The sequence below is a fragment of the Lathyrus oleraceus genome, chromosome 5 (assembly GCF_024323335.1).
Source record: "Lathyrus oleraceus cultivar Zhongwan6 chromosome 5, CAAS_Psat_ZW6_1.0, whole genome shotgun sequence".
NCBI classification, from domain to species: Eukaryota; Viridiplantae; Streptophyta; class Magnoliopsida; order Fabales; family Fabaceae; genus Lathyrus; species Lathyrus oleraceus.
This window is the reverse complement of record NC_066583.1, coordinates 249,787,589-249,803,368: the sequence shown is the minus strand read 5'-3', so window position 1 is coordinate 249,803,368 and position 15,780 is coordinate 249,787,589. Positions and strand designations below refer to the sequence as shown.

The following is a 15,780-nucleotide window of genomic DNA, read 5'->3' as shown; positions in this document are numbered from 1 at the left end:
AAGAAATTTCGAAAGTATAAATTCTATTTTCTCGTCGCCTACCTCAAATGTCAACTTTCCTTTCTTGACATCTATTATGGCTCCTGCAGTTGATAAGAATGGTCTACCTAGAAGAATTGGTATATCATTGTCCTCTTTGATGTCCATGACGACAAAATCAGTAGGGATAAACAGTTGACCTATCCTAACAGGAACATCTTCTAAAATGCCTATCGGATATTTAACAGATCTATCGGCTAACTGAAGTGACATCTTAGTGGGTTGTAATTCTCCTAAGTTTAACCTCTCACAAACCGCTAGAGGCATTAAGCTCACACTAGCTCCTAAGTCTAGAAAAGCTTTATCGATGACATGATTACCCAAAAGGCAAGGAATGGAGAAATTTCCAGGATCTTTATCTTTCTTTGCTAATTTGTCCTCGGAAATTGCATTACATTCCAAAGGCTTCGGATCGTCAAGTCTACGTTTGTTGGTAAGGATGTCTTTCAGAAACTTTGCATAAGAAGGTATTTGGGTGATGGCTTCTGTGAAAGGGATTTCTACATGAAGTTTTTCTATAACTTTAATAAATTTTTGGTACTGTTTATTGATCTGGGTTTGTTTGAGTCTTTGGGGATATGGTATAGGTGGTTTATATGGCGGGGGCGGTACGTAAATTTTATCTTTAGGTTCTTCTCCTTTATCTCGACCTTCCTGGTTTTCAGATTCCTCTGGTTCCTTTACTTCGTCCGGGGGTTTGGTACATTCCTTAGAAGTTTCGGGTTCACTCAATCTTGGGTTTGGTGGCTCATCATAAGCGTTCCCACTTTGTAGGGTAATGGCATTGGCTTGTCCTCTCGGATTTTGTTGAGGTTGTCCAGGGAATTGTCCTCCAGGTGTAGTCTGAGGGGCTTGGTTTAAAGCTACCTGAGAGATCTGTGTTTCAAGCATCTTGGTATGAGTAACTATTTGGTCAACCTTGGTTCCTAACTGAGTAATCAATTCGTTAACATGAATGTTTTGGTTCATGAACTCCTTGTTTTGTTGGGTTTGAGCGGTGATAAAATTTTCCATAATTTTCTCAAGACTCGGCTTTGGTGGTACAGGTTGCATAGGTTGATTTGATCTAGGGGCTCGATAACTAGGTCTCGGAGGTGCATTATTTTGAATAGGGTTATTGTTTTTATAGGAGAAGTTAGGGTGATTCCTCCATCCAGGGTTATAGGTATTCGAATATGGGTTCCCTTGGGTGTAGTTAACTTGCTCGGAGTGGGTTTCGTTTAATAGACTGCATTCTGCGGATTGGTGTCCTTGGGTTCCACATATCTCACAATCCGACGAAACTGCGGCTACAGTATTCGGGTTTATGCACATATGCTCGACCTTAAGAGCTAATGTGTACATCTTAGCTTGCATCATGTCTATAGAGCTTAGTTCATGCACTCCTCCTTGGGCTTCCTTCTTCTCCACTGTCGCTCGTTCGACTCCCCATGATTGATGGTTTTGAGCCATGTCTTCGATGAGGGCACTAGCTTCAGGGTAAGGTTTGTTCATCAGAGCACCGCCTGCGGCAGCGTCGATGGTCATCTTTGTGTTATAATGAAGTCCATTATAGAAGGTTTGAATGATTAACCAATTTTCTAAGCCATGATGTGTGCATGCTCGTAACAATTCTTTATATCTCTCCCAAGCTTCGAACAGCGATTCTCCTTGGTTTTGGATAAATCTAGTTATATGGTTTTGAAGAACGGCGGTCTTACTCGGGGGAAAATATCTAGCAAGAAAAACTCTTCTAAGGTTATCCCAAGTCGTAATGGAATTGGGTGGAAGGGAATCTAACCATGATAGAGCTTTATCTCTGAGGGAAAAAGGAAATAATCTTAAACGTATTGCCTCAGGAGAAGCTCCATTGGTTTTAAAAGTATCTGCTAATTGAAGAAATATTTTTAAATGTTGGTTTGGGTTCTCGGTAGCGAGACCCGCGAATTGTCTCTGTTGCACTAATTGTAACAGAGATGGTTTAAGTTCAAAATTATTGGCTGGTATGATCGGGTTTACTATACTAGAACTAGGTTCTTCGTTAGATGGTTGAGCGAAATCTTTAAGAGGTCTTTGGTTTTGATCTTCGGCCATAGCTCTCTTAATTCTATGAAAGAATAAACGTGCGCGAGCGTAACATTCAGGTTCCGCCAGAGGATTTACTAAACTTAAACTTCCGGTGCTGCGAGTTCTTCGCATTGACCGGCGGGAAATAACCTAAGTCTAAACGATATAACAACAGAAAAATGAAATTTGACGAAATTGTTCCCCGGCAACGGCGCCAAAAACTTGATGCGTTGTAAATCTTGATGTTCGCAAGTGTACGAACGCGTCATAGTAATATAAAAGATTATCAAACCACAGAGACCAAGTGTCAATCTATCGTTATCTATTGTTATGGTGTTTATCAAAGGCAACTAAAATAGGTGTTTTTGTAGTGTGCAATTGAAAAGTAAAGTTTTAAAATAAATTTAATTAATAAAGACAGGGTCGAATGTAATTCATATAATTAAATGATAATCCAAGTACTTGCTAATAGAACTACTTATGGGCAATGTTTCCTACTTTGAAAAGAACTAATTTAACGGGAACTGTCGCTTTCGCGTATTCAAAACCGAGTTGTACTCCCTAATCAAACCCTCTTATTGTCACTTATAAAAAGGCGCGCATTGCGTTAGAGTAGTAAACCTATTTTTAAGAAATATAGTATCTTGACTAAGTTGAAAAGTATTATAACCTGGATTTCTTAACCAAAAGAGGTTCTCACGAACCATACTCTAAACTTATAAACGCGTCCGAAAATTATTTCAAAATCTCTTTTCTTTTTTATGTTAAAAACTCCTAATGAACTAGACAAAGCGCTTTCGCTGTTTTTGAAATAGTTAAAAACAATTAAGTTTAAAAAGACGTTGGACGGCTTTCGATCTTACCCAACGGAATTGAAGTGCGGGAAAACTTAAGTTGAAAGTTAAAATAGCCCTTTAAGTGTTTCTACGAACAATTGTACGGATTACTGGTTTAATTACGATCCTTACATTCTAGCCTTATAAATTTAGCTAGACATGGTAAAGTAAAAGTGCATTAAAATAAATAAAAGTAGTGCGAGTGCGGAAAGTAAATAATTTAAAGCGAGTGCGGAAAATAAATGAAAGTAGTGCGAGTGCGGAAAATAAATAATTTAAAGCGAGTGCGAGGAAATAAATAAAATAAAAGCGAGTGCGGGAAATAAATAAAGTAAAGGCGAGTGCGGGAAATAAATAAAGTAAAGGCGAGTGCGAGAAATAAATAAAGTAAAGGCGAGTACGGGAAATAAATAAAGTAAAGGCGAGTGCGGGAAATAAATAAAGTAAAGGCGAGTGCGGGAAATAAATAAAGTAAAGGCGAGTAATAAAAACCTGCTCCAATCGGAGGGCTGAGTAAATTGCAATGCGGAAAAGAAAATGGCGGCAGGATTAACTTCCTTCCAAAGTGCTCCAAACTCGAATACAGACTCTATCACAGACTCAATTACACAATTGTGGTAACACTCCAATGCGAAGCGATTACCACTTTATAAAACTGAATATATGCCTAAGTGAAACAAAGTTGCTTCTGATTTCGCCTTATTCCAACGTTCGGATCTTCGTCTGCTCTAAGTTTGGGTGATTGTAAAACTGAATTCGCGTTTCTATTTATAGGCAAATAAAAAAGGTGGAATTGACTTGGATGCCCTTCAACTTGAAAATAGAGGAAATCGTTTTCCTCTTGTGGCGCCCGCCACAAGGCCATGGCGCCCGCCACAAGCACAAAGTGGGGCGCCTTAGTGGAAGTGGTGGGAAAACGTGGGAGTTGATGGAAGTTTAAATTGGACACGTCATGGCTTGGACTGTGGCGCCCGCCATGGGGTAAGCCATAAGAGCAAAATGCTGATTTTTAGGGTTTTTGGCTCTTTTTCGCTCCTTTTCTCGATCGGGGCTCCTATTAAGGTAAAAACCTGAAAACAAAGGAAAACACAGTAATAACACAACAAAACGATAATAAAATAACTAGAATGCATGCGAAATCGGAGTCGAAAATACGTAAATTTTAGTGTGATCAGCGTTAGAGTTCTTACCTTGTAGGTCCATCCTGCACAACCACACCAGAGCAACTTACACCATCAAATGAAGAATCAGCATCAATAATTATGGTTCTCAAACAGAACATGAAGAGTACCCAACAATGAAGAAAGCTAACAAATTTTCTATGATTACACTCTTGAAATGAAGAAGTTGAAAAATAAAAAATAAATTATAAATTCCACCTTTTAGTCATAACAATAGCCAAGTTGAAAGGTCGAGATTCACTAGAAGATCAAAATTCACATCAAATGGCTTAGATAAATTCTCAAAACAATAACTGCACTTGAGTAGGCCTAGGTATGTCATCATCCTTCCTTACGAGTATTGGGGAATGTGGGAGTCATCGTCACAATAATATTTTGTGTGCATAAAGTGAATTTAATGCGCATGTTCCCCATGTCAACTACTTCTGCTAATCGCCACCATGGAATGATGTCACCACATAACACATTCTCAAAAGGAATTTCTCCTAACATATCCCATTCTTGGGCCGGTCTCACTGCTTTCTACATCAATTATCCTTGCCTCAAAGTTGATATTAAGGAGTTAAGGAGAGAGAAGTGTTTCAGGATGACCAATGGCCTATAAAGACCAACCTAATCCATATGACATATTTAGTAAGAGCACGACAATCAATGACTAACATGTACACCCACATCCCTTGATGTCGCAAATGAGTACGACCCTCCTTCCACTAGGACATATGTTTTAAGTCCAACGATTTCCTGCACGCCATGCCAGACAAATTAAAGATAGATATAACAATATCAAAGTGTGGCTCTAAGTCACACCTATGTAAACTTTCACTCATACTTACATAGTTCCACCCCATTCACGTATTAACTTAAGTGTTGGAATGCTAAACTTTCGTAAATACTGATCTGATGATGACTGAAAAACTATCACCGCTGCACCTGAAGACTTACCATGGTGGTCTTTGACAACCTTTCACCAATTCTGAACTCTAATATAGAATAATTGCATATCCCCCATTTAGACCAAACATATTGAGTGATTGCTCAAGAACTTGATTTACATTGAATTTCACTTGACTAAAAGCAATATTATGGCTTAATCTATCCAGTATTGAATTTTCACATGTGGATAATTTATTTCAACACGTTTACATTGTTATAGTGTAATACTTATGGCTTAGCACCCAAAATATCCACCAAATGGTTGTCGCACTTGACCTATGTATTAATGTCCTGGTTGGACGTTTGCATCTTCTAGGGTCATTACTCCCAATGCTCATTCAATCTTTTTATTTATGTGGCTAGTTCAGCTCATTCATTCTTTTTATTTATGTGGCTAGTTCAAGACACACCATAATACTCATTCCTTCTTAAATTATATGATGTTTTAATGTTATATTAAAATTGTCAAATAGTTTATAATTTAGAAGAAAATGTTTTTTAGACAAAATGATTTATAAGTTAGAAGGGAGTAGTATTTTGCATCAAAAGTAATTACACCCATCTGTCAAGTAACATATTCAGCATATCATTACTATAATCAATTTATTGTTTAACATTTTCGAGTGAATCTTCTGACAATCTTATAGCCATGGGTTGTTCGTTCCTGTTTTTTTTTTGGAAAAATTGATTACTCTCATTGTTTCCTCGCCTAGACAAAGTGGTTATATTGGCATTAGTTAGAACCATTCCATTATTATTCCTTAATCTAGGTTGGTAGTAAGAATGTCCAGTTGCAGTATTAATATACGTTGGAGACATTCCAAACAAATTTCTGGTCAATGGTGTAATATTACTGATCTTGGAAGAATATTTGTGACAAAGTTTGAGTTAAACTGTTATTTAACAGTTTGATTTCCCACATTCTCTTAGAATGTGAATCCTTATAACAATCTACAAAGGCCATCTTGAAAAGAAAAACATTTATATCTTGAACATTGTTTCCCGAATTTTTGTTTCTCCGGGGGGAAGTAACTATTGTTGTGATTGAATCGACGCTTGTAGAACTTTCCTGATTTTAGCATATATCTTCTAAGTCGTTCTTTGCATTACCAACTTTGTTGTTCTTTAATTGCATAAAATTTGCTTTCTTTGAAACTATGCTTGATTTTAAACGGTTCCTCAAATAAGTCACACTAGGTGTACTAATTCGTCGCTTTGGTTCTTATGTTATTGATATAGGAATATCTATCAACAATTATTAACAAATATAATGTTTAATGTTGGAATACGAAGTTTCAGGAAAATTATACATTTCGAATTTGCTTCAAAGTAAAGTTAATATTGTTTTTTTTTTTTGTTAAGCGAGATACTCAAACCCTATTACAAAAACCGACATCTCCGGAGTAAAATAGGGAAATTCCAAGCCAACTATGATTTTATGAAAAAATATTTAAAGGAGTTGAACAAAATTCATCAAAATTACAGTTGGATTTTGAAATATCTCCGATGATTATCCATCTCCATACTACCAAATTTGATGTGCCAAATAAGATCATTTATGTTAAGCACTTCTCCGTTGGATAGGATATTATTCCTGATCTTCCAAATACTCCAAATGACCGTTAGTCAAACAACTCTTTCCTTGCCTTATTTAGTCTTCCTGCTCATCTCTCTCGTGCAGTTGTTAAAGCTATTCCAAATCAGGTCCCCTTTTAGAAAATTTATCCTAATCAGCATTCAATTTCCAACCATATTTTCCTAGTCACGAGATAGTTAATGAATAAACTATTCAACGTCTCATAATGTTGGAAACATATGACATGAGGCAAGTCATGGTCTGAACTAATGATCTCTCTCCTCATCAACCGGTCTTTACTAGGTAAGCGGTACAAAAAAGTTCCCCAACCAAAAGCTTTGATTTTGTGAGAGATCTGAGTTTTCCACAAATTGATCAAAGTTGGTTCCTTTTCTCCTTCTATCTCATCAAGTTCCCTATGCGATGCCAACTCAACATAACAAGATTTGACTGAGTAAGTTCCATCATTTTCCAACCTCCAAATCACTTTATCTTCTTCCCATTCTCTAGGAACTTGATTAGCCAAAATATCTTGAATTGTAAGAATGTTTTCTAGATACCTAGCATGCTTAGACCCTGAACCTTCTAAAACTTTCCATTACCAGTAACCATTGCACCAAAATCCCATGTTTTCCACCGAAATTGTTGAATGTAAATGTAAATCAAATTTAAATTGTTAGTTTGCATTTCATTTACACTTGAATTTGAGTTGAATTGGGGTGAATATATAAACCTAAAGGGAGTTGCATTTATAAGAGATTTTGTAGATTGAGTTTTGAGATTTTAAAGTTAGTTACAATTTTCTCTCTTCTCAACTCTCTGCATTCTTCATCTTCATATTATTCTCTTGTGCATCAATAGAGGTTTAGTGTAAACTCTAACAATTTGTATCAGAGTCTGATTTTGATTCACGAGAAACACGAGTGTATTGAGGTGTGTGATTGATTCCGTTCTTGAAATTTGCGTTGAATTGGAGTTCAAAATCGAGGAGAATCACAAATCTTGATTATCATGGTTTGGGAAACACGAGTGTTGGTGAGAACTGGGTGATTTGTACAAGAACAAAGATGAACGGCAGAAACATTAGCTTGAATATAATGCTTCAAGTATTCGACAGAAAGAATTGGAATCAGTGGTCGATTCAGATGCATGTGTTATTTGGAGCTCAACATGTTCTTGATCTCATCAATGAAGGTTACATGTCGGTTGTAGAAAATGAAACAGAAGCGCAAAGAAATGTGAAACGTGAAACAAGGAAGAATGATCAAAAGGCGTTGTTCAATATTCATCAGTGCATGGATACGAACGTGTTTGAGAAAATTGATGATTCGACGACGGAGAAGGCGGTGTGGGATACACTAGTGCGGTGCTATGATGGTGACACATCAGTGAAGAAGGTCGAGTTGTAGTCCATACACAAGCAATATGAGAATCTAAACATGAATATCAATGAGAAGGTGTCTGATTACATCTCTAGAGTGATTGTGGTCACGAATAAAATGAAGTCTTATGGAGAAACGCTATATAAACCAGTAATCATTGAAAAGGTACGGAGATCACTTACTCCTCAGTTTGATTACATAGTTGTAGCCACAGAACACTCTAAAGAAACCAACACCATGAGAATTGAAGAGCTTCAAAGTATCTTAGAGGCACAAGAGTTGCATCTGACTTAAAAAAATTCTGAAAAAGAGTCAGAACATGCTCTGAAAGCTCAGACTCATAAAGCTTCTTTTGTCAAGAAGAACCAGAAGTAAGCATGGCTAGAAAAAAAAGAAAAAGTATGGTGGTGGTGTTCAAAAGTCAGAACTCTCCAACTCTGAAGAGAAGAAACATAAGAATGTTCATAAGGCAAATGAGAAGTTTGATAAGAGAAAGGTTTAATTCTACAGTTGCAACAAGTTTGGCCATTTTGCTGCTGATTGTTGGTCAAACAAGGTAGGCAAAGGTGAAGAAGCCAACATAATTAGAGGAGATTCTGATGATGAACTTGTGTTATTGATGGCATTTGAGAATGTAGGTGAAAATTTGGTGGAATTGTGGTATATGGACAATGGCTGCTCAAATCACCTAACTAGAAATAAACAATGACTAGTTGATTTTGATTATGGTAGAAAGACCAAGATCATATGTGTTGATGATGAGTATCTGAATGTTGAAGGAATGGGAAATGTTATAGTAAAATTGAACAATGGAAAAACTGTACTGATTAGGGATGTATGACATGTTTCTAGCATGAACAACAATTTGATGAGTGTAGGACAATGGATTGAAAAAGGTTTTTCAGTAACAATCTGTTGAAGTTGTATGATTGTAATCAGTAGCTAATTATGAAGTCTGATCTGGGAAGAAGTAGGACATTCAAGGTGAATGTTGAAACAACATACACTCAATGCCTTAATGCAAGAAGTGATGAAAGGGAAAGTGATTTGTGGCACAAGAGATTGGGGCATCTGAACTACAAAAGCTTAGGGCATCTGAGTTCAAAGAACCGAGTACATGGAATTCCTAAGATTGCAGCATCAGAGAAATCATGTGATATACGCATGAGAGGAAAACGAATAAGATTTACGTTCTTATAAAAAAATTCCTCCAATAGAAACTTATGCTTTAGGTGTGGTGCATTCTGATGTATGTGGGTCTTTTGAGGTACCCTCACTTAGAAGAAACAAGTACTTTGTGTCATTTGCGGACGAGTTCATAAGAATGGCATGGGTAGCACTTATAAAGTTCAAACATGAAGTGTTTGCTGAGTTCAAGAAGTTCAAAGTGAAGGGTGAAAATCAAAGTGGACAAAGGTTAAAGGTCCTCATAACCGATGGTGGAGGTGAGTTCAATTCGACAAAGTTGAAGAAGTTCTATGACGAACATGATATTGAGCATGAGGTGACTACTCCATAGACTCCATAATATAATGGTCTTGCTGGAAGAAGAAATAGGATTGTGCTTGACATGACAAGGAGCATTCTAAAGAAGAAGAATCTACCTCACACATTATGGGGTGAAGCAATTGCCATGTCAGCATATATTCTCAACAGATGTCCATTAAAGAACTTAAAGGAAGCAGTTCCTATTGGGAAGTGGACTGGAAGAAAGCAAAGTGTTAGTCATTTTAAGGTGTTTGGCTCTGTATATTACAAATATATACCAGATGCTACTAGAAGGAAATTAGATGATAGAAGAAGTGTCATGTTGCTTATATGTTACCACTATACAAGTACCTATAAGCTCTATTTCCCAATCACCAACAAAGTTGAAGTCATAAGAGACGTCATAGTGAAAGAATTAGAAACATGGGACTAAAGCAAGGTTCAATCCAACTCTAGTGCAGTGTCAACACTAGAGTCTGATTCTTCCTCTGAAGCAAATTCTGACTCTGAAGGTGAGTCTGACTCTTAAGGTGACTCTGATTCTGATGGTGGACCTTACTTTGAAGGTAATCCAACCTCTGAAGGTGATCTAACCTTTGAAGGTGGAACTTCTAAAGGTGGAGCTTTTGAAGGTGGTTCTGCTTCTGAAGGTGAACTTGTGCAGTTCCAGAGGCCATAGAGAGTTAGATAGATACCAAGGATACTTGTAAACTTTGAGTTACTGCATGATACTAAGATTGACTCTGAAGGGGAATTCATTTAGAGTGCCATGATGGTAAACTCTGAAACTGTCAGCATCATTGAGGCTCTTAAGAGGAAGGTGTGGGTGAACACCATGAAGGAAGAGCTTGAGGCCATTGAAAGAAACATGACATGGGAATTGACTGTTCTACCTCAGAACAAGAAATCCATATGTGTGAGATGGGTTTTCAAGATAAAGCTAAAGCCAGATGGTTCAGCTTCCAAACATAAAGCAAGGTTAGTAGCTAGAGGATTCCTACAAAAGTCTGATTTAAACTACTTTGAAGTGTTTGCACCTGTAGCTAAACATGAAACCATAAGGTTGATTATTGCTATAGATGTAAATATGAATTGGCATCTAATACATTTAGATGTAAAGTAAGATTTTCTGAATGGTTTATTGCAAGAAGAATCTTATGTATTACAACCTCCCGGATTTGTGAAAAATAACAAGGAATGGATGGTGTACAAGCTGCATAAAGCCTTGTGCGGGATGAAACAAGCTCCAAAGGCTTGAAATCTGAAAATTGATTCATTTTTCAAGCATCGGGGATTCAATAAATGTGAAATGGAATATGGTGTGTGTGTGTGTGTGTGTGTGTGTGTGTGTGTGTGTGTGTGTGTGTGTGTGTGTGTAACATACTTCTGGTGGCAATGTGATTCTTGTGTGTCTTTATGTGGATGACATACTTCGGACAAGGAACTGTACTTCTTAGATAAACAAGTTCAAGAATGTGTTGATGAATACATTTGATATGACTCACCTTAGAAATATGGTATATTTTCTAGGGATCGAGATTTTACACTCTGAAAAGGGATTCATTATGCACCAACTGAAGTATGAACTTGAGTTGCTGAGGAGATTTGAGCTAATGAATTGTAAGTCAACAATCACACATTCTGAGACAAATCATAAGCTGCACTATGATGTTGATGGTGAGGATGTAGATGCTACAACCTTCAAATAATTGGTTGGTTGTCTAAGATATATTTGTAACACCAGACCTAACATATGTTATGCAGTTGGAATGATGAGTAGGTTTATGAGTTAAGCAAAATGGTCACAATACCAAGCTATAGTTAGAATTCTGAGGCTTGTAAAAGGGACTCTGAGGCATGAAATTTTGTTTCTAACTAATGTGTCAGATATGTTGAGTTGATATGTTATTCAGACTCTGACTGGTGTGGTGACATAATAGACATAAGAAGTACTATATGGTACATGTTCATGTATCTATGAGCTTCCATTTCATGGTGCTCCAAAAAGAAACCAGTGGTTGCATTGTCATCCTGTGAAGTCGAATATATAGTTGGTGCTTTGTTAGCTTGCCAGGCTCTTGGCTGATGAATTTGATGCATCAACTGAAGTTAAAGGTGAGAAATCCAGTCATATTGATGATTGACAACAAATTTGTCATAAGTCTTACGAAGAATCCAGTGTTGCATGGAAGAAGCAAGCACATTGATAATAAGTATTATTTTCTACGCAATCAAGTTTAGAATGGAGTATTTAAGATTGTTCACATCAGCACTAAGAAATAATTTGTAGATGTGCTAACCAAGATGATCAAAACTGAACACTTAATCAATTTAAGAGATGAAATAGTGTTGTTGATTCTTAAACTTGAATTTGAATTAAAGGATGATGTTGAATATAAATGTAATTCAAATTCAAGCTGTTAGTTTACATTTCATTTGCATTTGAATTTGAATTTAAGTTTGTTGAATATATAAGCCAAAATAAGTTGCATTTATAACATATTTTGTAATTTGAATTTTGAGAATAAAGTTACTAACAATTCTCTTTCTTTTCAACTCTCTTCGTTCTTTAGTGTGTAAGACCCCAATTTTGACCCTAAGATCCTTCATGTAAATCCATCATAAGCATTAACATTGGGATCATATCTTGGCATCCTCCTTACCCCTTTTTCATTGGGTTTATTTTGGGAGAGATCACCAAGCATTTTGTGATTATATCATACTTATATATTATCTTTTACTAACTAAAATACCAAAAATATGTCTTTGCATCTATCTAACTCTTTTGTAGGTAGGACGTGATCTCATTGATTCATCAAGTTCACATCTAGGGTTTGAGACCCTCATGAACAAAGAGCACAACCAAAAATTGATTCAAGAATGGTTATAAGTATCATACATGAGTCCCAATGATCTCTACATGTTATACTGATCAAGTTTTCTTCAAGAGTTTGTGGGTGATTTGCCTTGGAAACCCTAGTTTGACTGGGTATCTTAAGTAACTTCTCCAACAAGCTATCTCACCAATTGATCAAATTTCTCAAGGGACACTTCAAATTTCATCATATTATGCATATATTATCTACCATGAACCAAGAAAGTCCAGAGAATTTTAAATTAGCAAGTTGGTTGATGGTGGTTGGCCAGATGAATTCATCTGATCAAAACTGGGTCTCCCTAGACCCTTGACCCTATCTCCTACAATTTTCACCATATGAAAATGATTAAAAGAGAAAACTTACTCTAAATTACATTATAAACAACTTTAATGTTGAGACCTAGAGCTAGTTTTGCTTGGAAAATCATTTTCTATGTTGAAACATTATAGGTCATTTTGTCTAAACCCTAATTTGAAAGTCAACTTCCCAAGGCCATAACTTGCTCAATTTTTATGAGATGAAAGATTTCCAAGTTGAACAATCAAATTAAATGTGTCTAATTCAACTTTTATGTTGGGAGTGGGAACCAATTCAACTTTTTTGAGCATGTGATATGAGGCTACATTAAAGGTCACTTTTGACCTATACCATTGATCAAGTGATTTTTCCAAACTTCAAAAATGCATATCTCTATCATTTCAAATCCAAGTGACATGAAATTGGTGAACATTTTGAAGGTATTTGAGAGAGATACAACTTTGATGAAGAAAAGTTTCTCATTTGAAGCTCATATAAAAAAGTTAAGCAAGGTGGAATATTGAGACATATGGCTTGACACTTAGAAAAAATTTGATATGTCAAATATTTCCAAACTTCCACCTCAAATTTCTCCAAGTTCCAACCTCCAAATGAAAACGTGTTGAACACCAAAGTTGTTCCTCTTGATCTCACCTTTCCAAAGAGCTCAAATTCATTAATTTTGGATGAGAAATGCATAGGTTGCACATGGCTTAAACAGGCTGATATCATTTGGCATGGATCAATCTTCAAGCATCAATGCACATGTGCCTTGCAATCCAAGCCTACTTCAACATATCTGATCATGGGCCAATGTGCGCCCATGCAGCATTACATCATATTTTCCAAATTTGGAAAGTGTAAGTGAGTATGAAAATGTCACATGATTCATCTATAAATAGAGCTTCAATTGCTCAGAAATACAGACACCATTGCGCCTGCTTTGATCCCCTATTGCTAACCCTCAATTCTCAAAGGATAAGCCTAATAAATTCGTTCGAATTTGAGCTTGAATCTTCACTCTTTTGAAATTCAATTCTCTAGGAATCCATTGCTTCTAAAACTTTCCATTCTCTTCCTACAAGCAAGTAGAGTGAATCCAAGCACAAGCAACCTCAAAATCCATCAAATTCAGACCTACATTGAAGGTAATTTTCAGAAATTTTAAACTCTTCGATTCTCTCTATTTCTTGCTCAATTCCATTGATTCTTTGGTTGTCTGAAGTCCTACCAATGTAGGCAAGAAGATTGAGTTGCTTTGAGGTCAAATCGAAGCAACTCAATTCATGTACCTCAAATTTCAATTCCATATATCTCTCAATATACTTGGAATTGGAATGAATGGAGGTCAGATTCGAGCTCAGTGCCATTTTTTCTTCAAGATCATGTCCTTATTTTTCTTTTTGGTGATGGTTCATGTTGACCAGTCCGGTGAGGTTCACCAGAGAAGATGACCGGAGCTCTGGCTCCGGTGGTGACTTGGCAAGGCTGTGAACCATAGGATCCATGTATCACGTTCTAATCCTGAGCGTTGCTTTTAATTACCATTGGTACAGCACATCTGACTAATATACATGTGGAACACGCGTTTTGGATCATCAGATTTGCCACCTCAATTAATGAGGGAGATCTGATGGTCCACATAATTTAGAATTTCTGAGTTTTTGTTTTATTTGCATTTTCTTCAATAATTCATATTAAATTCAATATTGATCCAAAAAATATGGGACTTTCACCAAAAAAATTCAAATATTTTTCTCTTTCACATTCTGAATTAAAATTATTTTTTGGATCATTATTAATATTTTCATGAGTTAATTGATTTTGCATTTGTTTTTAATTGCTTAAAAATATTTTTAAATGTCCAAAAAAAATTTCTCCAAGGTCCTTTGACCTTGTTTGACCTATGATAAATCTCATGGCCATTTCTTTGGTGTTTTGATGAGATTTTAGGAATTGGACAAAACATATTTGAATTAAATGCACTATTTTATTATTTTTAATTGGATAAATGTCATTTAATTTTTGTTGAGCATTTGTATTGACTTGTATTGAGTTTGCTTGTTTGTAGTTGGGCCTTGGTCAAGGTTGATTTCACTTTGTCAAATTAATATCATTGGATTTAGGGGATTGAGGGAATGTACATTCCATCTCCCAAAATGAATGAATGATATTAATTTAATAAAAGTCCTCATTTGACCAATTTGTGATCTCATTTATCCCTTTCCCACTTCATCTTATTCCTCTTCTTAATTGATTCATTCCATTTGGCTTATGACATCTCAAAGTCCTAATGCTAGTTGATTGAAAAATTGACATGAGTATGGATGAGATTAGGCCACACCTTTTGCATATTCTTTTTTGTGTGTGGTATGTTTGATGAGCATAGTTCATTATACTATGTCTCTAACATGGATTAACACCAAAACTCTATTGCCCGACCTCAAATAGTTGTGACTTCTACATAAGTCCCATTACGATTGCTTAACATAGCGTTAAATTTTTGACACAAAAGGCATAAGCATTCTAGTTAGTGAGATTGTAAGTCTCCCCTCTTTCATGGTATTGTGTGGAAACTTGGCCGTCTTTCCTTCCTTTGGAAGATGTTTTGGTTCAAGGATCCATGCTTGTGATAAGTGGGTTGAGTGTTCTCCAAAGAATGTCTTGAAAAAGCAAAAGCAAAACAAAACTAACCTCTAACTTACTAACTATTGACTTTTAATTTCAAGTTTTTATCTTAATGCAATTTTACTTTTAGCACTTTATTTAATTTGCCATTGTACATATCATTCTAAATGTTTATGATACTGCAATTTTCACTTTGTCCACTTGGACCATATTGTGTGATATATTTTGTTTGTATATACTTTGGTTGTTTGTATGGTCTTTGACCATTAATGTACATAATAATCACAAAAAACCATAAAAAAACTTATGAGTGGACTGTTGGCTTGATCTTGAACAAATGGACTTAGAATCTAGGCAATCTCCCTAAGCTAAAGGACTTGGTCAATGCCAACTTGTGAAGAACCAAGTGCTTGCAATTTGAACTTCATCTGATAAATCTTTGAAGACCTCTCTAGGATTCATCTGCACCATGATCATTGTGAAGTTGTTATTTTG

At 36.1% G+C, this 15,780-nt stretch overlaps 1 protein-coding gene and 1 non-coding gene across 2 annotated transcripts; both read left to right on the top strand.

The window, feature by feature from the left end:
* The first annotated feature begins 1,621 nt into the window (after nucleotides 1–1,621).
* LOC127089587 (small nucleolar RNA R71) lies at nucleotides 1,622–1,728 on the top strand. The gene has a single exon (XR_007791164.1). It is a non-coding gene; the product is annotated as a small nucleolar RNA R71 (small nucleolar RNA).
* An 8,525-nt stretch (nucleotides 1,729–10,253) lies between these two features.
* Nucleotides 10,254–10,604, top strand: LOC127080023 (uncharacterized mitochondrial protein AtMg00820-like). Its single transcript, XM_051020361.1, has one exon. It carries the CDS (start codon nucleotides 10,254–10,256, stop codon nucleotides 10,602–10,604), a length of 351 nt encoding a protein of 116 aa, XP_050876318.1.
* The last annotated feature ends 5,176 nt before the right edge of the window (nucleotides 10,605–15,780 follow it).

What these genes read in the sequence shown, in the direction of transcription:
- LOC127080023 (XM_051020361.1), top strand. Translation starts at nt 10,254, where the DNA reads ATGGTAAACTCTGAAACTGTCAGCATCATTGAGGCTCTTAAGAGGAAG.